The sequence below is a fragment of the Vicugna pacos genome, chromosome 17 (genome assembly GCF_048564905.1).
Source record: "Vicugna pacos chromosome 17, VicPac4, whole genome shotgun sequence".
Taxonomy (NCBI): Eukaryota; Metazoa; Chordata; class Mammalia; order Artiodactyla; family Camelidae; genus Vicugna; species Vicugna pacos.
Window position 1 is genome coordinate 18,199,503 of NC_133003.1, and position 24,878 is coordinate 18,224,380.

The 24,878-nt window shown below is 40.3% G+C and overlaps 1 protein-coding gene across 7 annotated transcripts in view; it reads left to right on the plus strand.

Annotated features, from left to right (window-relative positions):
- Positions 1–24,878, plus strand: part of LOC102535243 (zinc finger protein with KRAB and SCAN domains 7-like) — a 99,378-nt gene that overhangs the window by 23,629 nt on the left and 50,871 nt on the right. For 2 of the 7 annotated variants that reach the window (XM_072941098.1, XM_072941099.1), the window contains exon 3: positions 509–6,139. In XM_072941098.1, the coding sequence (XP_072797199.1) occupies positions 687–1,667 (981 nt within the window). In that variant the 5' untranslated portion in view covers positions 509–686 and the 3' untranslated portion in view covers positions 1,668–6,139. Of the gene's footprint in view, positions 1–508; positions 6,140–12,952; positions 12,988–15,795; positions 15,913–15,982; positions 16,084–19,380; positions 19,386–20,337; positions 20,816–22,205; positions 22,366–22,740; positions 22,833–23,119; positions 23,247–24,878 lie in introns of those variants that run through there. The other 5 variants (XM_072941096.1, XM_031686702.2, XM_031686701.2 and 2 more) reach the window with 5 other exon arrangements.

Consider the following 24,878-nt stretch of genomic DNA (forward strand, 5'->3'; position numbering starts at 1 on the left):
CATACCCTAAGACCAAATCCAAGTTACTATTCTGTAAAACAATTCTTAAGTACCTATTTTGTTCCAGCCACTATATCACTGGTCTGAGGGGAATAGGTCAGCAGGAACTAAATGCCAAACTGATCTGAATATGAGTCACTTGAGCTAGTGGACTAAGGATCTTTCAGTGCATTTTTTTCTGGGGACCAGGTTAAGAGTTAGTTGGCTCCAATTCTGGGAGTAGAGCATGAGGCAGGAAGAAACCAGGGTCAGTTTTGTATACTCATTGCTCATTCTGATGCTAAACCTATTGGGCTCCTATCAGCCCCGTGGCTTTCCTTAAGCCTTTACCTTGGCCTCTATGTCTAACCTCATTTTTCTCATCCGTTTGATCAGTTCCCCCTGCCTTTGAACACTTACTCTTCCATGTGAGACCCTGTGGTCTGCCACATCTTATTATCCTTGGGTATTTCTCCTTCCTCTAGTATAGAGACCAGGTGACATGTGCAATTTCTGTTTCTTCTGCCAGATGGTGAAACTGGGCCTGAGGAAGTATTGATTCTAAAGTATCATTCCTGAAAAATTACAATCTCATACTTTCAAGAGAACTCCACAGCAGTGTTGCCAAGGAAGTCAAGATTTAGAAAGCTCCTCTTAAGAGAAAGAGAAGGCTCAAGAGGACACTGGGATGCTCCAGGCAGGAGAAAATGAGGAGAAAGACGAGAAACTTCAAACATAAGACTGTAAAAGACGATAAAACACTCACAGGAGTGAGTGACCAAGAATCTGAAAAAGATGACCCTACGATAAATGAGAGAATTCGGGCCGAAAAGAGACAGTATGTATGTGCCGAGTGTGGGAAAGCCTTTAGTCAGAGCGCAAACCTCACGGTACACGAGCGAATCCACACTGGAGAGAAGCCCTATAAGTGTAAGGAATGTGGAAAAGCCTTCAGTCATAGCTCCAACTTGGTTGTTCATCGGAGAATCCACACTGGACTGAAGCCCTACACATGCAATGAATGCGGGAAATCTTTCAGCGGAAAGTCACACCTCATTCGGCACCAGGGAATCCACAGTGGGGAGAAGACTTACGAATGTAAAGAGTGTGGGAAAGCCTTTAGCCGGAGTTCCGGTCTTATTTCCCATCACAGAGTTCACACTGGCGAGAAGCCCTACACTTGTATCGAGTGTGGGAAAGCCTTTAGCCGTAGTTCAAACCTTACTCAACATCAGAGAATGCACAAAGGAAAAAAAGTTTACAAATGTAAGGAGTGTGGGAAGACATGTGTTTCTAATACAAAAATTATCGACCATCAGAGAATTCACACTGGGGAGAAGCCTTATGAATGTGATGAGTGTGGGAAAGCTTTCATCTTAAAGAAGACCCTTAATGAACACCAGCGACTTCATCGTAGAGAGAAACCTTACAAATGCAATGAGTGCGGGAAAGCTTTTACTTCTAATCGAAATCTGATTGATCATCAGAGAGTTCACACTGGAGAGAAACCCTATAAATGTAATGAATGTGGAAAAACCTTCAGGCAGACTTCTCAAGTTATTCTACATTTGAGAACCCACACTAAGGAGAAACCCTATAAATGTAGTGAGTGTGGGAAAGCCTATCGTTACAGCTCACAGCTCATTCAGCACCAGAGGAAACATAACGAGGAGAAAGAAGAGTCATGAATGACACATATTGTGGGAAGTGGGGCTAACTGCTACTTTCTGGAAAGCAGTTTTTCAGTATCATCAACCTTAATTCCCTAAGAATCTATACAGAGAAAGTAATCAGAAGCAGACAAAGATTAACAGAAGGGATATTCTTGCCAGTATCATACACAATGGGAGGAAGAAAGCTGGATTTTCAACAACAGTACAGGGTTTAGATGAATGATGGTCAATTCCTATGATGGTTTTGTACCCATTATAACCATTTTTAAAGAATATTTAATGCCATGGGGGAAATGATTTGGATAAAATGGAAGATAAATGAAAGAAGATAAGCAATGAAATATGATCCAAAATTTTTAAAAACATTTATGCAAAGGAAAAAAAATGGGGATGAAATAATGCCAAAACCACAATGTCAACAGTGATTATCTCTAGATGATAGGATTACAGGTGATTTCTGTTTTCTTCTTTATACTTTTCTATACTTTTTAGATTTTCTACAGTGAGAATGTACTACTTTTTATATTCAGGAAAAAAGTAAGAGTATTTTTTAAATGCATCAAGTATGTGTACATCTTCACTCCGCAGTGTTACAAAAGGCACATAGAACATAGACTCTAAAGTCTTGGGATTGCGTCCTGCTACTGGCACTTAGTAGCAGTGGGACCATGAGCAAGTCACTTCCTTTTAGAGCCTGTTTCCTGTGTATTATTTCATAAATACCAGTAGTTGGTCTTCTGCAATTTTAAGTTAAATAGACTTTACAGTTGTCACCACAATGTATAAGCTACTTATTTAATCACTGTTAGGTTAGAAGAACATGGCAAAACTTTACTACATTCTCCTCTCGCACAGTTGTAGAAGAATCTGCAGATAATAGAGAACCACTTAGGCTCCATCTTTTCAGTATATGTCTACAGACCCGGTAAATGATGTCCCCTTATGAAACTGAAACAATTGCAGTTTCATAACCTTTAAAGAGATACAGTGAGCATCATCTAAAACTAGGGGAGGACTCTGCCTTCACACGTTATAGAGTTTAGTAACTGAAAGTGCAGACTTTGAGGTCAGGGATACATGTGTTCTAATCCCAGATCTGCTATGCACTAGCTTGCCAATTTTGGATAAGACCCTTAACTGTTCCGAGCCTCAGATTAATCTGTAAAAGGAGAATAACTGCCTACCTCACAGGGTGGTTGTGAGGATTAAATGAGGTAATGCATGTAAGTGTCTGACAAGCCTGGCACGTGGTAGATCATAATCATAGGACATTTGAGCAGTTTTTCTGAACGCCTAGTGAGACTGATTCGGGAGAAGTTTTACTGAAGGTAGCATTTAGGATATTTTCAAGTGTAACAAACACAATGACAGGAACAAGTAGCTTAAAACATTAAGAACACTGATTGTTGACTTAAGGGAAAGTCAAGAGCAAGCAGTTCCAAATTTGGTTTGGCAGCTCAACAATCCATCACACTTCCATCAACCTCCCTAATTTTCAGCATATTGGCTTTCATTTTTTGCAGCCTCGTGGCTGCAAGATGGTGGCCACAGCTGAAAGCTGTTTTCCTCACACAATTCCTTCAAAGTCAAGAAGTGAGGAAGGGAGCTGAGGCTTTCTCATCTGTTTCCTTTCTGCTTTTTTTCTGTGGGAGTGGGATTAGGTTTACTTACTTATGCACTTATTTTTGGAGGAGATACTGAGGATTGAACCCAGGGCCTCGTGCATGCTAGGCACATGCTCTACCACTTGAGCTGTACCCTCCTCCCTCTGGTTCCTTTCTGCTTTTATCACTGGAAAAACCCTTTTCCAGAAGAAGGGAGCGATGCTGAGCAGTCAGTACTGCAGGTGCCCCACTAGCCTCATCTGTCTTTCTTTATATCCCCTCTGAGAAGACCTTAAACCACTTTCAACCAATATTGTAAACTTTTAAGACAACTCAGAATCCATCTGGGAACCCTTAGAATCACCCCATTCTTAACTCAGCCACTCTTCTTTCTTTGTATACCGTGAATGCCTAAGCCTAATGCCATCTGTCTTACACACATAGTGATTTATTGTTTCAGGAATTATTAAAGATTTGGAATCCCATTCAATCCTGATAACATTGGTGCATCAGTGAGGTTAGGTGACTGGCTAGTGAGTGGTTGAAACCAGAATTTGAACTGAGATCTACAAGTCTGTGCTTTCTTTATTATGTATCAAAATGCCTCTGCCTACCATGATGGTTCTGTGTGAGTGGGAGACCAGTTGGGATTCTCCGGAGCAGCCACTTTTATGAAAGCTACATAATTATATATGGACAATTATTTGATCATGGTTTCATAAGGAAGATGCTGTCAGTCTTCTCTGAGTTGGATTTATAGCCTATCTCTGCACCTTGTAATTTAGTTTTAAGGATTATGTATTTCTTCCTTGCTGTTCCTAGAAAGAAGTGGAGGGTGTGAAGGGTATATTTGTATGAAACGGTTTGGTTTTGTCCTATTTTGATAAGATACTGGCTTACATACAATTTTGTGATATCATAGTCTTTTGCGTAGTTATTCAAAGCAAGCTTTGGAGGCTCTTTAACAGATTCGGTGTGTTTAGGGGGTAGGACTGTTGTATCATTGGTCACCCTTGGGTAGGCACTTCCCCACGAGTCTGGTAGGACACGAGGGTAGGGTAACCCACATGGGCCAGTGGCTGAACAGAACCACAGCAATAAGGGCGCTTCCATCATTTTCCCCTTGTCGTGTGTCCTTTTAAAATTCTACAGGGAGTTTGTAATTCATATTCATGCCTTTTGTCTTGCCAGTTAGCTTCACCTGCGTACCTGTGTGGAAACTCCCATGACTAATGTCTTCCGGCCCTGCCAAAACTGCTCTAAGAAAACAGGCAACTAGCTCCCTGTATGCCTGTCAAGGGTTATTTTTTGAGCATTTATTGTTGCTGAGCCGAGTTGTTGACGCTTGCTATATTGCTGAGCAGGCATTCTCTGACCAAAACATTCTCCCAGCACTGTGTCATAGAAATAGGCTTTCTTTTTCATCTTAAAAGACTTGGTGATCTTCAAGGGTAAATACCTTCTAGGAAGGATGTCAGAGATCTGAATACTGTCCCATTTCTTGCCCCAGGCAAGATGAGATAATGGACCCTGGAGGAGGCCCTCGCCGTCTTCTAGGTGTTACCTGTCTTGAACTGCAGGAGTAAATGTTGACAAGCGGTCTCTGCAGCCTTTCATAGAAATAGTCTGCAGCATACTCCGAGCTGACCCCCCACCTTCCTCCGGGAGTTTTTCAAGACTACCAGCTGTTTGCTTCAGTCAGAGTTTAGTTTTGCAGCTCTTAACCATCCTTTCAAGCCCTTTCAGATACACTCGGGAATGCAGGGTCTGTCTCTTTGAATGTGTTTTTTCCAACTTCCTGTCCTAATGGAAGCCTGATTGTGCTTCCTCTGCAATCCTTCAGTTGCTGGTTTTTCTCTCCCTCAACCCACTTACCTCTCTGTACTGCCATTTCTTCTCTATCCCACCCAAATCCCAGCTTTCTTGACATGTGCGTCACTAGATGACTGTGTTGCCCAGCCCTTTTCTTGTCACCTACTGACATCCTGTGCACTCAACTTTGATTCTCTTATATTTTTAGTACGCTGAATATTCCTGAGGAATGTGAAAAGGCAGTATTTTTTAGCCACAGGTATTCTGGTTATGTAGAGTTGCTTTTGTGTGGTCTAAAAATGTGTATGTCTCCTTTTGGTTGTGAGGAAAGTATGAAGTTGAAATCTTATGTAGCCCTGATTAAAAGGAAATATGAAGACAGAGAATCATGCACAGAGAGGAAAGTGTCTTCCTGGACTTAAGAGATATTTCTCATTGATGGTGTGTACTGTGTTAGGTCTTCCTAGGAACTGAGAATAAATATGAAACCAAAAAGAGCTTTAAATAGCTGAGTAATTCCAGTGACTACGAATCCCATGAGACTATATTTCATTTCAGTTCTGTATCCACAATGACAGGCTTGCTTTTTTAATTTTTTCCAGTCAATTTAAAAAAAAGTATGCTTATATTGTTAGATTATTTTTAGAAACTAGACTGTCTTTAGTCACTTCTGATGTTATAAAACTGGAGTCATAAAACTTTTTTGCAGGAAATAATTATAATTCCTCCAATAAATGTCTGTTATTTACTTGTTATAAATAGCACTGATTTTTTCCCCCCTTTGTTTCCTTCCTTTGCTCAGAATGGGAAGAAAATAGTTCAATTTGCTTTTCTTTAAGCAGCTGTTCTTGGGCTGAAGTGATTCTGGCTTGTTTCTGATTCTAACACAACATGAAACTTGCTATTGTCAGACTCGTAATAGAGTTGTCCCTAGGTAACTGCAGAGGATTGGTTCCAGGACCATACCAAAATCAAAGGATACTCAAGTCCCTTATATAAAATGGTGAAGTATTGCATATACTATGTACATCCTTCCATATACTTTAAATCATCTTTAGATTACTTACAACACCTAATACAATGTAAATGCTATGTGAATAGTTGTAAATACAAGGTAAGTGATATATAAATGGTTGCTGGTATGGCAAATTCAAGTTTTGCTTTTTGGAATTTTCTGGACTTTTTTTCTTTTTAATATTTTTAATCTGCAGTTGATTGAATAAGTGGACTGGAACCCGCAGGTACGGAGGGCCAGCTGTACGTAAACTAGAGTTGTAGCCCTTAGAATGCGTCCTTCTGTTATTTCCTTAGAGAACTTGTACAGCCAGGTATTGTCTCACCCCCTCTCTCTGGCCTCATCTGTGTTTCAACCCTATACTATCATGTAGTCATCATTTGCTTGTATAAAACCAGCCGTGTTCCCTGAAGTCCATTTCTGCTCCAGAAGGCAGTCCTCTACACTTATCATAATACAGTTAGGATGTAAATCAAGTTAGCTAACAAAATCTCATAAAATTTAAATTAAACACATTTCTAAATAATTCACGGTGGGGGAGGATATAGCTCAGTGGTGGGGTGCATGCTTAGCATGCACGAGGTCGTAGGTTCAGTCCCCAGTACCTCCATTAAATAAATAAATAAATAAATAAATAAATAAACCTAATTATCCCTCCCCCCCCAAAAAAAAACCCAAAACAACAATAACAACAACAAAAACAAAAGTTTAAAAAATAATTCATGGGTTAAAGTGTCGGAGCCAGCCGACAACGAGCAGGTCCAGAAACCTGTGCTACAGGACTGAGAAAAGAAAGATGACACTAAAAGGTGGGGTTGAGAGGGTCGCACTCTAAGCCTGCAAGACGCAAGACCAAGAATGGACCACGAGTTTATTTTCAGCAGTTAATTTATACAATTTCAACCAGCTAGAGTGTGCATTCCTTCACGTAGGCAAAGGCATTGTCTTCTAAACTTAAGACCACCTGATAGCGTGTAGTAAAATCATTAACTTGTGTATTGTTCCCATAAACCGCCATAGGCTTAGATCAGTAACTTGTATGCTGATTGTATCTTCTTGCCCAAAGGCCATTAGTGTCTCATTAGCATAGGACGTTCCTGAGGTTTTAAGATTCCTTGGCGCAAACATCTCAAAGGGGTGGCGGGACAGAGATTGTCTTTGATAGATCAACCTCAAAGCCTGACGCTAGCACTCAAGATTTATTATCCTGTTTTGTGCCGGCCGTCCTCAGGTCATGAGTGGCTCCCCACATTAAAGGAGAAAAGTTAGTAAGAATGAGGAAACACTTAGACATGAATAAAACTGAAGCTAGAGCTCCCATTTCTGGACATAATAGAGTTACAGGGACCAGAATTACACTTCTGCCTGAAACGAAAACCCAGACAAAACATACGAAACAATGATTTTTAAGATACTGATATTAGCAGCAAAAGACAGTAATCCCTGATAGGCAGGAAAAAAATGAGATGAGCCCAGCAAGTACCCTAGCTTATTGCCTTGAGAGAGTTCCAAGCAGTGGCACAGGGAGGGGGAACCCCACAGAGCCTGGTGAAATTCTTGATTTGAAGAGAGCCGAGAATCTAAGGAGACCAAGGTAGGTAGGATTCATAAGGCAAGACTGGAGAGGGGAGAATTAAACAGAGAGCTCTGGGGACCTGTGAATGGTCCCCCTAGGACATTCAGCAGGGTATTGATTGGCACATATATATGAGGAAACTCATCTGAGTCCAGGGAAAGAAACATTCCAAAGGACTTGAACAGTGCCAAGCAAAAACAAGGCCAGGAAAGTGTTTTTTCCCACAAGCTTGATAAAAAATACAGTTCCTTTGTGCACTGGGTAAAGAACTCAGAAGGGCTTACGTCAGTAGTGGAGAATGATAATCTTATAGGCAATCCAAAGAAAACCACTCCAAGGCATATCATAATTAAATTGCTCAAAACAGGTCAAAAAGAAAATTATGAAAGCAGAGGGGAAAAGACATTATTCACAGAGGGAGAAGACAGAGGTTACAACAGATTTTTCATCAAATTCAATGCCACCTCTTTAAAGTACTGAAAAAAAAAATTGCCAACCTAGAATTCTAGGCCAGTCAATATATCAATCAAAAGCGAAGGCAAAACACATTTATAGATATTAAAAAGCTAAAAGAATGAATCACTAACAGACCACCACTGTAAAAAAATGTTAAAGTCAGTCCTTCAGGAAGAAGGAAAATGACATCAGATGGAAATATGGACTTTTCCAACCTTGGTCTTATTGGCATTTAGGACTGGATAATTCCTTGTTGTGCAGGGCTGTCCTGTGCATTATAGGATATTTAGCAACATCAATGGCCTCTACCTGTTAGATTCCAGGATAGCTACCCCCGAGTTGTGACAAAAATATCTCAAGATATTGTACCCAGGGGAGAACCACTGCTTTGCAGATAACAGTATATACTTCAAGGTAGCCTGATAAGGATATATACTGTAAATCAAAAAATGATCACTAAAATAACAAAACGGAGTTGTAGTTAATCAAAAAGGAGATAAAATTGTATAGAACTACACACACACACAAATAGGTGCATGTAAAAGCAGTGAAATGTGAATAAGTTCTGTGGATTGAACCAATGTTAACATCTTGGTTTTGATACTGTACTGTAATTATGACAGTTCAGGGAACTGGTGAAAGGTTCAGGAATACATTGTATTTTTTTTTATCTTCCTGTTACTTCCCCCAAAAATTTTTGTAAAGGAACAAATGAGACTAAAATTGCAATTTAATTCCATCCTATACATTTTATCAACATATTTAATTATACATTTTCAAAAAGCTATTTGACTGATAGTGGAAAGTTTGTAATATCTAAAATGCTTGGAAAAATTATTCCAGTAAATCAAAAAGAAGTAAATGAAGTTAGTTTCTTCAAATGCTATCATAATGTGTTAATAAACTATGCTTTATACACAAACAAAAAGGTCATTTACTAATGAAAAGCAATCACTTCTTCAAGAGGACATAAAAATCTTAAATATTTATAAACCTAAAAACAGTTTCAAGATATATGAAGCCAAAACTGATAGAACTGTAAGGAGAAATAGACAAAGTTGATTTCAATACATCTCTCTCGTTAAATGACAAATTATGTAAAGAGAAAAGAAAGAAGATTCAGGTAGTACCACCAACCAACAACTTGACTTAACTGACACTTAAAAAAAGCACTCCAGGGGGGGAGAGTATAGCTCAAGTGGTAGAGCCCGTGCTTAGCATGCAAGAGGTCCTGGGTTCAATCCCCAGTACCTCTTCTAAAAATAAATAAACCTAATTACTGCTCCCCCTCCAAAAAAAAAAAAAACTATTCAGCAACAACAGAACATACTATAATGGAATTAAATTAGAATCAGTAAGAGAAAGATCTCTGGAAATCTTCCAGTATTTGAAATGAAATAACACACTTCTAAATAAAAAATTAAATAATTCTTTATTTCAAAGATGAAATTTAAAAGCATATTAGAAAGTTCTGAATTGACTCAGAAAATAAAAATATTAAAATTTATGCAATATTGTTAAAGCAATATTTAGAGGGAAATTATAGCAGAATTTCTCTATATTAGAAAAGAAGGTTAGGATATTAGAATAAGAAGAATGAATTAAAATCTAAGTAAGCAGAAGAAGTAATAAAGCCAGAGTGAAAAACTAGAAAACAGAAAACAAAACAACAGAAAAAAATCAATGAAACCAAAAGTGGTTCTTTTAGAAAAATCAATAAAATTGATGAACTTCTAGCAAGATTGATCAGGATAAAGAGAAGAAACACAAAATTCCAGTGTCAGGATTGAAAGAGATGACACTAATTAGATGAGATTCTACACCAAATAAAGGGATAATTATTGTGATGGTTAATTTTATGTTGAACTTGACTAGGCTAAGGGTTGCCCAGACAGCTGACAAAACATTATTTCTGCGTGTGTCTGTGAGGTTGCTTTCAGAAGAGATTAGCATTTGAATCTGTAAACTCTGGGAGTTAGAAAGGGTTCTAACAGTTTGGTAGACTGGCTAAAACACGGACCAAAAGATGGCCCATTGTGAATGAATCAGAAATGCCTAACCTCCCTCAGTTTAATGTAGAGGCCCACCACTTTGAGAAAGAAATTTTCAAGGTGAGCCCTAGCATTCTTGAAGAGCCTCATACTTTTCCCTTCTTTGTATGCCAGACCTTACGGTGGGAACTGCAGCCACTCAATTGGAAAACCTAAATGCAATGGGAATAATTGGATCCCAGGGTAACAAGGGCCAATCGGTGCCACTCAGTCACGAAGGCAACTTCAGAAAATCAGAACAGTCGTTGGCTAGTTACACGGGCTACTTGAGGTGAAATAGATAGGAAGCTACTAAACTTGTACTTGATCTGCATAAGCAGAGAAGTTCTAGGCCAAGTAAACAAAGTCAAGTTCACATCACAAAAACAGACAGTCACAGCTCCCCAATCCATTCCCTGACTGGAGCCAGTTTACAGACTCAGAACCCCTTGAAGGAAAGCGTTGGGCTGAGTCCTTTTCGAAGAAGGACCCTGGTACACTACTGGAAATTTATGCTGTTAGTCTTTCCCCCAGCTTCCTCAAAGAAACCTATGGCCTTTTACCAGGATAACTGTACACTGAGGAAAAGGAAATGATCAGGACTTTCAGGGACTGTTGGACACTGGCTATGAACTAACACTAATTCCAGAAGACCCAAAATGTCACTGTGGTCCATCAGTCAGAGTAGGGGCTTATGGAGGTCAGGTAATTCAAGGGGGTTTAACTCAGATCTGCCTCACAGTGGGTCCAGTGGGTCCTTGAACCCATCCTGCAGTTATTTCCTGAATGCATAATTGGAAAAGACAAATTTAACAGCTGGCAAAATTCACAGGTTGGTCCCCTGACTTGTGGAGTAAGGGTTGTTACAGTGGGAAAGGCCAAGTGGAAACCATTAGAATTAAAATCTAGGAAAATACTAAGTCAAGAACAATAGTGCATTCCTGGAGGGATTGCACACATTAGTGCCACCATCAAAGATTTAAAAGATGCAGAGGTGGTGATTCCCAGCACATTCCAATTCCACTCTCCTGTTTGGCCTGTACCAAAGACAGATGGATTTTAGAGAATGACAGTGGATTATCAAAGATTAACCAGGTGGTGACTTCAATAGCAGCTGTTGTACCAGATGTGGTCCTATTCCAGGGTGATCAGCCAGCTACCTGGCTGCAGGTTGATTACATTGAATTCCATCATGAAAGGGGCAATGTTTTGTCCTTATGGAATAGACACTCTGGATATGGGTTTGCCTTCCCTTCATGCAATGGACTTACAGAATGCTTTGTCTACATCTCGTTTTTCCACACAGCATTGCTTCTGATCAAGAAACTCACTTCACAGCAAAAGAAGTGTAGCAATGGACCATGCTCATGGAATTCACTGGTCTCACCATGTTCCCCACCATCTTGAAGCAGCTGGCTTGACAGAACAGTGTAATAGCCTTTTGAAGACTGAGTTACACTACCAGCTAGGTGACCATACCTTGCAGAGCTGGGGCAAGGTTCTCCAGAAGGCTGTAAATGCCCTGATTCAGTGTACAGATATTGGGTTGTTTCTCCAATAGCCACGATCCAGGGGTCCAGGAATTAAGGGGTGGAAATGGAAATGAAAATGGCACTGCATACCCATTAAGATGGCTAATATTAAAGAAAAACTGAGAAGTGTTGGTGAGGATGTGGAGAAATTGGAACCCTTGTTCATTGTTGATGGGAATGTAAATTGGTACAGCTGCTGTGGAAAACATTATAGGAGTTCCTCAAAAACTTACAAATAGAATTACCGTATGATCCAGCAATTCCACTTCCAGGTATATACCCAGAAGAATGAAAGCAAGGTCTAAAAGAGATATTTGAACACTGATGTTCATAGCAGCATTATTCACAATAGCTAAAATGTGGAAGCAACCTGACTATCAATCCACCAATGAATGGATAAGCAAAAGGTAGTAAATACAGTGGAATATTATTCAGTCTTAAAAAGGAAGGAAATTCTGATATATGCTACAACATGAATGAGCCTTCAGACATTATGCCAGGTGAAATAAGCCAATCACAAAAAGACAAATACTGTATGATTCCCCTTATGTGAGGTACTTAGAGTAGGCAAAATCACAAAGACAGAAAATGTAAAGGTGGTTGACTAAGGATCCTCCCTTTTCCTTATTGCTGTATCATTCAGGAAGATGAGATGTGTTAATAAAACTCGCTAATCTGCATCTCTATGTAAAGTTCTATCTACTTAGAAGATAAAGAATTGGCTTTTGGATCCTCCTCTGAAACAAGATAATCAGTCTTCAATCCAGCTTGTAGATGGGTGTTCACAAAATCGGGCATCATGGAAGGATATAACCTATAACCTTGCCTGAATCTAAAAGGTGGATTGTAAGTATAGGATTCTCCAGAAGCAGAGCCTGAGATAAGGACTTAGGGGAAGATAGGTTATTTGGAAGGTGACCCCAATGAGCATCAGAGTGGGAGCAGGGAGAATAAGACAGAGAAGGATGAAAAGCCAGTAAGGGTGAGTTACTGAGTGATTTCACTGTGGGCAAACGAGGCTCAGTCTCACTTGGAGTCCCCTAAGGACCAACATAGAACATAGCTGAGAATTTTCCTGTCAAAGAATAAGAAGCTTGGGCGTTTATATACCAATTCTGTCATTCTTTCAGGGTTGCCCTTGGCGATATTATTTCACCTACTTCTTGCAAGCTGTACCTCAGAGCTGGCTAAGCAGGCTTCTGAAGCTTCATGAAAGCCCTGAGCAGAGTAGCTTGTTCTGGTGCACACTTGAGATGGGAGGCTGTCGGGATCGATAGAACAATTCGTCTATAGTAGGAGAAAAATCACAGGTGGGTAGAGATGACTGTGGTATAGAGCACAAATGGCATATCCTTTAGCTACAGAAGCTGCTTTTAATACCTGACTCAAAGAATTTAGTGTCTAAAAATAACACCTTCAACCATGCAGTAACTAATTCCATTATTTTCTAATACCCAAAAGAAAAGTATTTGCATAATCTCTTGAACTGGGAAGGGCCTCAGTTACATTTTGTTCTGCTGCCCAGACTTCTAGCCACTGCTATGATGGAAGATTCTAGATTGACTTAAAAGTACATTTTTGGGCCTCTCCAAATCATAGATGTAAGGGCATCAATCAACATCATAGATAGGTATTTGAGAAGATGCTGAAGGTAAAGGACTGATAGTTTAAGATGGGGCTAAGACCTTAGAATACTGGTAAACTAAAATAGAAATCCCAGTCTGAATGTTTTGTGTTTCTCATATTTCTATAAGGCCCTATTCTACCAGGGTTTTTTTTTTCATGCAAATTGGTATGTGATTGACCTATGACAAAGGATCTGGTATAATTCTTCCCTTCTCAAAATGGAGGGTCAATTGTTCACTCCTGTTAAATCAAGATGATAAAATTAAATAGGAGAACCACAAAGATAAGACAGTGTGTTGATCTTGCTTCTAAGGAACAAAGTGGTACATAAGGTGAGGCAGCCTTAAGTGCACATCTGGTCCCTCTTACTTTTTAATGTCCTCTGCTTCCACACAAAAAGGGGATTGTACTCACAAATGTACCTGGATTTAAAAGCAGAAATTTGGGTTCCAGAGTCTGGGCCCCTGAAAGCTATGGAAATGATTGAAGGGATGTTTGAAAACTTCAATGTTGAGAATAGGACTAAACTAACCAAGTTTCCAAACTATTTATTGGCATTAAAGTATGGGCTTATTCAAAAGAATGTTTCAGAGTTGGAATGTTCTATGTTGAGGTGAATTTCTAATGCATCTGGACAGTTTAAGTGCATATAACCTGCTGTAGAAGAAAGAACAGAAAGAACAAGAATGTGGTTCCATTCTTGTCTGTCCCCCTAATTAACTGAATATACTGTATATCTCTAACAGACTCATTTAATTCTTAGTTTATTCACCTGTGGGAATTCTATATGCTAGGAATGTGTGAGTGTATGTAAAACAAAGGCTACATGTTGTATTCCACTACTGTCCCAGCTCTCTGGGCCACTTTAAACAGATTCCATATAGTTATATCTTTGTCGAAGGTGGGATGTTCCTTTTCTACCACCATCACTGCACAAGGTGACAAAGTCTTTCATCTTGGGATGCGGGTGAGAAGGCTTCATGTTCCTTGACTGTCAGATGAGGACCAGGCTGAATCTCAGGGCACAAACTGAATTGTAAAACTGGGCTCTAGATTGACTACTGACAATTGGTGGTCCTCACCAGCTGACAGCTCTGTGGTTACATGCTTCCAGACCACTGCATGGTAGGGGTGTGGATGATTAGAGGCTCACTGGTCAGTCATCCACAACCCAATTGGTCATTGTTGCTCCTTTCATTCCTTTCTTCTTCCCCAGCAGAAACACTTGCTCAGCAAGCATGTCTTTCCATCTCCCAAAGGCAAACTGACCTGATGGTATATTTTTTATACCCTTTGTTTCTGTTCTCATAGTGAATAGCCTATACTTGGGTAGGCAGGGGCCTCAAGTTACAGGTAAAATAATTAAGTGTGGGGGGAGCACAGGCCACATTGATTACTGTTTTGAAATCTTCCATTCATGCTTTGAGACCCATAAAGTACTATCTCGTGGTTCTCCTCCTACTTAGTAGGCTGCTGCTTCTAAATCTCCTTTGTTGGGTCCTTACCCTCTTTCTTCTTAGCATGACACATTTTTTATTTGTTTTCTGTTGGCACCCACTAGAAATGTAAGTTTCTAGGTACTTTACCTCTTCACTTATGTCCCTAGTGCCTAGGACAGTGTCTAGCACACAGTTAATACTCAGTTAATAGTTGTTGAATGAATGAAGGAGTAGAGGCTGAAATGTTTAAGCAAGTGTTCAGTGAAAGCCAGGAGAAAACATATAAACAGAGTAACACCTTGCTCATTCAACAGACGTTCATCTAGCACCTAGTATGGCTCCAGCTTTGTGCTGGGTGCTGAGTGTATGTGGGATCTATGCAGACATGGCCCTTGACTCCTTCTGGTCTGTCTCATATATGGGGTGACAATTCCAGAAGTCCAAACCTAAAAGATTGAGGACCAAAGAGAATCAGAGTTCACGTTTCCTTTACACAGACCAAACTTTACCCAGGATGATGGACAACTGCAACGACCTTCTCCGTCCAGGGAGGCAGTGTCCCCATCATCTACCCAGGACCTTGCAATTTCAGCTAGATTGATATCTGAGACCAGAGCTCCTCATCATTTGGGTAAGAGATACACCGACATTAAACGAATTCACCAGGGAGTCATTTATAAGCCATGTTATTTACGGTGAGACCTGGCACTAGGGTGAGGAACAGATGGGAAAAGTCGCCCACGAAGTCATTCAGACTTTGGAGAAATTACTCTCTACCAACCTCAGTTGTAATGCAAACTAAAACAGAAATGTTCAATTCCTTCAGGAGGCAACAAGCGTCCTGAGGGCCTGTGCTGTGTCGTTCACCTCTGCATCCTTGGGGTCTGCAATACATTCACCCCCGACTCTTTTCGATGGGAGGAACGAACACCCAAGGACCCAAGAGCTCGGCCCTCGCTCCCCGGCACCGGGTAAAGCTAGGAACCATAGAGATGTACGTTCCTAGAGGGCCAGGACTGGGAGAGGGCTGAGCGACCGGAAGTCGCGCTTCCGCGGGTCAGCCATTATTCTGGGCCTCGGCTGCCGTCGCGACCAGTTCTCGTGTCATCTCCCGGCGTCCCGGCGCCGAGGCGGCAGTCCCCAAAGCCGGAGCCGCCGCGGGAGCCCCCGGTGAGCGGCGTGGGCTCGGGTCGGGTTGGCATGCGTGGAGGGCGGCCCGGGGTGCGGCTTGAGCTCGCCAGGGCGGCCCACCTCTCGCCGGCCCCTCCCCGGCCCTGACCCCCAGCAGGTCCCTCCTCAGCTCGGTGTTGAGGTGAATGCCATGGCCGAGGCTTGGGGAAGGTATTGAAGATAGCGCCCCTGAGTCTGTGTCTGTGGACCGGTCCTCACGTCAGTAGAATGTACTGCCCCTTGGAGGACAGCGCCCTCAGTAGCCGGGGTCCCCAGCTCGGGCCTTTCCGTTCTTAATCTTCTCTGACACTGATGTTGAGACACAGCCTGGGACACCCCCTGGAGCCGGGGCTCCCAGACTTATGGGAGCTTTTTTTTTTTTTTCTTCCTTTGAGGGATGGACCAATTCCCATCTTTTAATTTTGTAATATAATGGTATTTAAAAAGCAAACCAAGACCACCCATACAACCATTGCTTCAAAGAATATATTTTCACACTTTACGTGCTAAGACCATAAATTCAGAGTAAATGCCGTCTTTTGCAAAAAAGGTCATTGACAACCTTTCAATGACTATGTATGATGATTGTTACTATTTTCATTTTACAGGTTACCAGAACCAAATTAAAGCTTTATAATGAACTATTATTTGGAAACCATTGCTTTAGAGTAGTTGTTTGGGTTTTCTTAGATGCAGTTATATTGGAGTTTTTGAATCCCTGAGTTCGGAATTTGCACCCACAACTGATCTAGTTGAGTGACCTTGAGTGAATCACTTAGCTCCTCTGAAGCTTCTTTTTGTTCTTTTTAACTTGTGACTCTCAAACCTGTTGTAAGAAGCAAACAAAATGTATGTTTAGGATTTTGTTATTTGTATCTGTTAATAATATAAGAGTAAATAGAATTCAGATAATTTACTATAGAAAATTATTTAGAAATCCTTTTCCCCCCAGGTTTTTTTGTTTGTTTGTTTGTTTATTTATAGACTTTATTTTTTTAGAGCAGTTTTAGGTTCACAGGAAAATTGAGCAGAATATACAGAGATGTCCCATGAACTCCCTGCCCCCACTCTTGCATAGCCTCCCCCACCATCAACGTACCCCACCAGAGTGGTACATTTGTTGCAGTTGGTGAACCTGTATCAACACATTATTATCACCCAAAGTCCATAGGTTACATAAGGGTTTGCTCTCTGTGTTTGTACATTCTATGGGTTTGGACAGATATATAATGATAGATGTAATGTATCCACCATTTTAATATACAGCATAGTTTCACTGCCCTAAAAATCCTCTGTGTTCTTCCTGGCTGTCCTGCCCTCCTCCAGCCCCTGGCAACTGCTGATCATTTCACTGCCTCCGTGGTTTTGCCTTTTCCATAATGCGATATAATTGGAATTGTACAGTATATTGGATTTTCAGATAGGTTTCTTTCACTTAGTAACATGTACTTAAGTTTCCTTCATATTTTTTCATGGCTTGATAGCTAATTTTTCTTTAGTGCTGAATAATACTCCATTGCCTGGATGTTCTACAGTTTATCCATCCACCTATTGAAGGACATCTTGGTTGCTTCTAGGTGTTGGCAATTATAAATAAAGTTGCTATAAACATCTATGTACAGGCTTTTGTGTGAACATGCCTTCACCTCCGTTGGATGAATACCAAGGAGCATAATTGTTAAAATTTATGGTAAGATTATGTTTAGTTTTATAAGATACTACCAAACTGTCTTCCATAGTGAATCTTCGTATTGCATTCCCACCAGCAATAATTGAGAGTTCCTGTTGTTCCACATCTTCACCAGCATTTGATGTTGCCAGTGTTCTGGATTTTGGCCATTCTAATAGTATGTAATGGTATCTGGTTGTTTTCATTTGCATTTGCCTGATAACATGTGATGTGGACTGCATTTTCATGCAGTTATTTGGAATCTGTATAACTTCTTTGGTGAGTTGTGTGTTTAGGTTTTTGGGCCATATTTTAATTGAGTTGTTTGTTTTCTTATTGTTGAATTTTAAGAGTTCTTTGTATAAAATATATAAAGGATAATAGTCCTTTATCAGATATGTGTGTCTTTTGCAAATATTTTCTCTCAGACTGTAGCTTGTCTTCTCATTCTTGACATTGCCTTTTGCAGAGCAGAGTTTTTAAATTTTAATGAAGTCCATCTTATTTCTTGCATGGACCATGCCTTTTGTTTGTATCTAAAAAGCTATCACTATACCCAAGGTCATCTAGGGTTTTTTTCCTAGGTTATCTTCTAGGAGTTTTATAGTTTTGCATTTTACATTTAGGTCTATGATCCATTTTGAGTTAATTTTTGTGAAAGGTGTAATGTCTGTCTAGATTGATTTCTTGCACATGAAAGTCTGGTTGAACCAGCACCACTTGTGGAAAAGACTGTGTTTTCTTCATTGTATTGCCTTGACTCTCATGTGGGCCTATTTCTGGGCTCTCTATTCTGTTCCATTGATTTGTCTACTCTTTTGCCAATACCACACTTTCTTGATCACTGTAGCTTTATACTAAGTGTTGATGTGAGGTAGTGTCAGTCCCTCAACTTTGTTCTTCTCCTTCAATGTTGTGTTAGTTATTCTGGGTCTTTTGCCTTTCTATATGAACTGTAGAATCAGTTTGTCAATATCCACAAAATAACTTGCTGAGATTTTGATTGTTGTTGCATTGAATCTATAGATAAAGTTGAGGAGAACTGGTACTTTGACAATATTGAGTCTTCTTATCTGTGAACATGGAATGGAAATCCTTTTTTAAAAATTCCTTTCCATCACCCCCAGATCAGTTACCAAAGAACCAATCAGAACCGTTTTTCTCAGTTGTTCTATCCTTACTGCTGTTTAATGTAGAACTTAATTATGTGTTTAGACTCTAGGTTTCCCCCAATATCTGAAAGTAGAGTGTTCTTATGAAACCTTTCATAAGCTGAAATTGCATAAAGCAAAGAAACAATTACCTTAGGACATGCCTTGCTAACAGATGCACAGAGTAAAACTAGATTTGTGCTCCCAGATGCTCACAGACACAGTTTGAAGCTCTGGTGGCTTGTTGCTGAGATGCTGAGGGTAGTTTCCAGGAAAGAAGCTTAGCGGCGCCACTCTCGCTACTTGGGATACGTGCTGCCTCTATAACAGCTCCCTGCAAAACAAACACTGAATTTTGTTTTAACTTTTTGACTTTTTTTGTAAAAGCGAATATCCTCTTTGGATTTCTTTTGGTTAGTGAAAACAGGTACTAATATATAGGTTTTGCATAAAAGCAAACTGACATAAAGTGAACTTTCAGAAAGTGGAGGATAACAGTACCTTTAGGCCCAATAATTTTTTTTTCTGGAATTTTCCTTGGAGATATAAGCAGAGACCAAAAATTCATAAGCAAGGATGGTCACTGAAGCTTAATTTATAATATGGGAAAACTATAAATAAATGTCTAACAGTAGGGGACTACTTAAGTATGGGTGGGTTCATATACTCTTAAAAATAGTGATGAAGAATATTTGATATTATGATCACAACATAATGTGTGTGAAAAGCAAATTATAGAGCAGTACATTTGGATCCAATCTTGTGATCCAGATAGGTGCATAGAGAAAGGACTGGAAGAACAATAACAATGATTATTCTCTGGTTTTTATGTGTTTTCTGGTTTTACAGATTTTCTGTTTTGTAATAGGAAAAATAAGTGTTATTCTGAAAAACAAGATTTCAGGAGAGCAGAAGCCTAAGTTCTGTGTAATAAAACCTTATTCAAATTTATCCAAATATTTTGATTAACAGAATGAACACTTTTCAGACCATCTAAAGTATGTACAGTAAAGCTACACAGAACTTATGTAGCCTCTGTCAGTTGAGAAGTTGCTAGGATTTTATCTCAGGTGTATTAGGAATAAAACATGATTGCTTTTTGATTCTGTGGATCATAGGAAAGAATGCTAATTACAGAAGGATAATGGTTAACATTTGAGTCCATATACCAGACATTGTTCAAAAACCTGAAATGTATTTCACATCACATTTTTCCAGCACGTCTATGAGGTAGGAACTGTTGTTGCTACCCCTATTTTACAGGTTAAGAAACTGAGACTTAGAAGTAGGGTAACTTGTTCAAGGTCACACAGAAATAGCCAGGATGCCCATTGTTAGGATGGTAAATAAAGGATTTATTGTAATTAGGTGGAGGAGACACTGTGAATAAAGACCAAAGGAATTTCATGTTTTTGGTATCAGCAGTGGTCTGGGTGACATGCACATCAGGGTCCCTAGTCTTAGGAAGGGGCTTTGGTCAGAGGAGGTACTGCCCAGAGCCCAGAACCTGGCATTCAGGGAGGTTCTCTTCATTACTGGGGGCTAACTGGGCTCTGGAAAACCTGGTTGTTTCTCTGGGTTAACTTTAACAATGATTTCTTGAAGTCTCGTAGATGGTGTTCTCCAAGCTCTAAGGAAGAAGTCAAGCAAGGATCGAGGGGCCCAGGAGAGGAGACTTTCTTAAATGACAACAATGACAAGAGACAGTTGGTCCCACAGTGCTCTGAGACAAGAGGGCCTTGTTAAAGGGAAGGATGATACTTGGAAATGGGGAACCAGCTTCCAAGGGAGCAGCTCTTCTGTTTGGGAGACCTCCCACCTGCACTTTAGACAGTTACGTTACCATGAGACATCTGGACCCCAGGAGGCACTGAGCCGACTCAGGGAGCTCTGTCGCCGGTGGCTGAGACCAGAAGCACGCACCAAGGCCCAAATCCTGGAGCTGCTGGTGCTGGAGCAGTTCCTGAGCATCCTGCCTGGAGAGATACGGACCTGGGTGCAGATCCATCGCCCCGGGAGTGGTGAGGAGGCTGTGGCCCTGGTAGAGGAGCTGCAGAAAGACCTTGATGGGCCAGCACTAAAAGTGAGAAAAGGGGAGGGGAAAGAGTTTGGGGTGGAAGGAGGGAGGCAATTGAAGCAGGACAGGCTGAGATAGAGGATGATCCTGTGATTTTCATCAACAGCTAATAACACATTAGCAACAGTAATGCTAATTAAAGCAGGTTTGTGAGCTGTTCAGACTATAGAGTATCTTTGCAGAGAAATGGATTAATAATCGGGGTCTTTGGGCCAATTCAGATTCAACACAAAGGCATTGACTCTGCTTTGTCTCCCTGGGTGATGCTTGCTAATGCTGAGTTTGGTTCAGGAACCTAAAGAACGTAATGTAAGTGTTCCTCTAAACGGAAGCATGTGTATATTTTGTATAAGTCTGTTTAGGGTGATGTTGTAAGCCTGAAGTTTATAAGTCTGTGGGAGAGCAGGAATGAAGCTTTCTAGATCTGGAAAGACCTTCCCCACCCCGCCCCCATGTGTGCCCCTACTGGGGATTCTGTGAGCCAAGGGATCGGGTTGAGATATTTGCCTCTGATAAGATTTTATATCCTTGGCTATTAAATTAGGATCTTAATAGAGTTTCTAGTGTTTTAGGTCTCTTTCTGTCAATCTAGAGACCAGTAGAAACATTTCTATGTAAAAAGTCTAAAATATAGCTTAAACTTGGTGGGGAGGGTATAATTCAGTGGCCGAGTGCATGCCTCGCATGCATGAGTTCCTATGTTCAATCCCTAGAACCTCCATTAAAAAAGTAAATAAACCTAAATAAATAAAAAAACCTATTACCTTCCCCACCCCCCAAAAAAAAGTTAAAAAAAAATAAACTTGGGAGCAGCACCAAGGATGGGCTTGATTTAATCATAAAATGACGAATTTTCGAGCTATGTATTTCAGTCCTTATCAGTAATCCATCTTTCTCATTTGAAAGATAAGAAAACAGAGGCAGGAAAAGGTTCACTGCATTGCCTTAGGTGAGGCATCTAGCTAGCAGCACAACCACGTGTCTGGACTTCTACTCTAGTGTTCCTTCTATTGGAGCAGGAAGGGTTATGTAAAGGGGTGAATTAGTAGAAGACTATATTGAACCCAGGTTTTATCTAAAACACAGTCTGAAGCTAAAACTCATTCTCTTAATTGCTTGTTGCTTCCCATTCCCTCCTTAACCCACACCCAGGTCTGTTTCTAGCCCTCTGTTTAGGCTCCTCTGTGAGAGGTCACCAGTGCCATGAGTGGGGCTAGAGGGCAGCACCACTGTTCTCAAGGCAAAGCTTTACTGCTGTTTGATGCTCCATACTTGAGATGGGTCACTCTCATCTCACAGTTCTAGATTATGGGCAAAAAGAGGTCCATGGTGGTTAGGTGAGTCCATTTTCTGGAGGTACAGAAAGAACCAGTTATTTTGTTCTGCTTGTCCCCAGGTTCCAGTCCTTGTCCAGGACCAGGACACTGCCCAGGAGGGGATGAGCACTCCAGGAATAGCACTTCATACACCCACTGGCAGCCACATATCAGCTGAAATTTGCTCAAATCCTCTTACTGACCCAGTGGTGTTCAGCTTGCTCCAGGATCCTCAGCATGGTACTTACCCAGTGGCTCTGGCTTTGGACTTTCTCAGGACTCTTACCAAGGCTCATCCCCCTACTCCTGATAGTTGCTTCCTCTCCTGCCCTTAAATGAATCCCTTATGGTATCAAGCTCTTTCCTGTTCTCCCTTTTATCCTTCCCTGGGTCCTTCTGACCTTTTCTGCATTCTTATTGCAACTCCTTGTGCTATTCCAGCCCTGCACATGGGGATCAGAAAAGATTTGTAGGTCATTTTGTAGCCATCATTGCCTACTTCTGGGAGTCCTGGGCCTTTTTGAATTCCTTGCTTACAGAAGGTAAGGATATAGGCCTTGGAGTCATGGGCAGGAACAACAGTTACCTCATATGCAACTTTTCCTCCTCCTTCAGATTCTCCTGCCCCTGAAGCTTCTACCCTTTCCCAGGAAGAGAACCCAAGAAATCAGTTAATGGCTCTGATGCTTCTGACAGCCCAGCCTCAGGTAAAGTTTGCATCCTCTTTTCTTGCTAAGGCTCTGTCTGCACTACCTAATTGTGGCTGCAGTATATCCTCTCTCATCCTAGTGCTTAGGCGTCCAGCTAGTTCCCACCTCTAAGTCAAGGGCCATGCTACTGGAAGGCAGACTTCATGTGGGGTCTCCTTATGTCTCCCTGAAAGCCCTTGCCCACCTCAAGGCCTGACAACATGTCTCTTCCCGGGAAGTGAAAGGGACCTTTCCGTAGGGGAGCTCTTGGGCACGGGTAATCTCACACATACCTTTTATTTCAGGAATTGGTGATGTTTGAGGAGGTATCAGTGTGCTTTACTTCGGAGGAATGGGCCTGCCTGGGCCCAATTCAGAGGGCCTTGTACTGGGATGTGATGCTGGAGAATTATGGAAATGTGACTTCCTTAGGTAAAGACCCTTCCTCCCCATAATTGTTACCTTGATTCCATCAGCTTTTGTTTGTTTTTTTAATTATGAAAGTAGTATATCTTATTTTGGAAAACACAGAATATTAGAATAAAAAAGCTTTTTAAAACCCACTATTTGCAAACAAACTACTATCAAAATTTTGATATATTACCTTTCTGGCTTTTTCTGTGTTTTGAGATTTTTCTTACATTGTTTTAAGAGGGTGTGTGTGTATGTGTACAGTTTTATAGCTTGCTTTCTTTGCATTTGCCTCACTCTCGTATTATTACAAATTGTTTGCAGGCATTATCTGTATTGGCTATATAATTTGTGTCATAATTTAGTTAGCCACTTCCTTTTTTAAATAATTGCCATAATAATCATCTATCTAACCCTGTGCCTTAGGGGTGTTTTTTTTTCTTTCCTCATTTTTTAGAAATAGAATTGCTAGGCCTAAGAGATTGTTTTAAGACTCTTGCTTCGTACTGCCAAATTGCTGTGCCTAGTGATCTCAGTCCTCTCTGCTCTTGCCAGCTGTACATAATGCTCCTTTGGCTCTGCCTCCACTGATACTGAGTAATCTCATCCTTTTAAATTGTTGCTAATATAATTTTTAAGTTATAGTATCTATTTTCAAGTAGATTTCTTTGATTAGTAATAAAAGTACTTTTTAAAAAAACCATTATACTTCCAACAAACAAAACACCTACCATGTAATAATGGCAGCTGTAGAAGTGATGTGATTCTACCCTTAAGTAGCATGATTTGGGAGATGAACATAAAAAGAATAAACAAAGCAGAGTGAAATAATTGGTACTGGAGTGGCATAAGCCTCTTGAGATGGAAATGGAGAGGACAAAGCATCTGTACCATCCCTGGGGATTAGGAAAGGCCATGAGGGAGCTAGCTTTGTGTCAGCCCTGAAGGGAAAAGTCGGATTTTGTTTCAGTGTTGAATACTGAGGAATCAGCTAATAGACTAACTTGGGCTGAAATACCGATTTATAGTATTAGCTTAAATGGCTGCATAGTATTCCATTGTCTTGAGTATCATGCTTTACATATACAGCTTGTTGAGACTGAACTTCTGTTCAGAAACATTACATGTCACCCCATTTGTTCTTGCTGCCTTTGTTACAGGCCTGTTTTAAAGTTGCATTCACATAGATCTTGCATATTTCTAATTCACTGATTTTTTTTGGAATAGGAATCTTTTCTGATATTTTCTAATTGATTATTATTTGCATATATGAAAATACTGAATTTTTGTATGTTAAGTTTGTACCCAGAAACCTTGGTAAATTTTTGTTTTGTTCATAGTAACTAATACTGTATATTTTTACATTTATGAAAATACATCTTTTAGTATCTGAGCTGTGGTGTGGTGGGTCAAACATATTGTAGATTTTATATTTTGGTACATGTTATCAAACTGCTTTCTATCAGTGATGAACCAGTTTACACTTCCACAAAGAGAGCACAAGAGGGCCATTTCCCCTGTATGTTTATGATTTGGTCAGTGTTTTAAATGTTTGCTAGCTAGATGGAGAATATTATCTTTTGTTTATTTTTCCTTCATTTATTTGATTATTAGTGTGATTCAAGTCTTTTCACATGTTTAGTGGTCATTTTA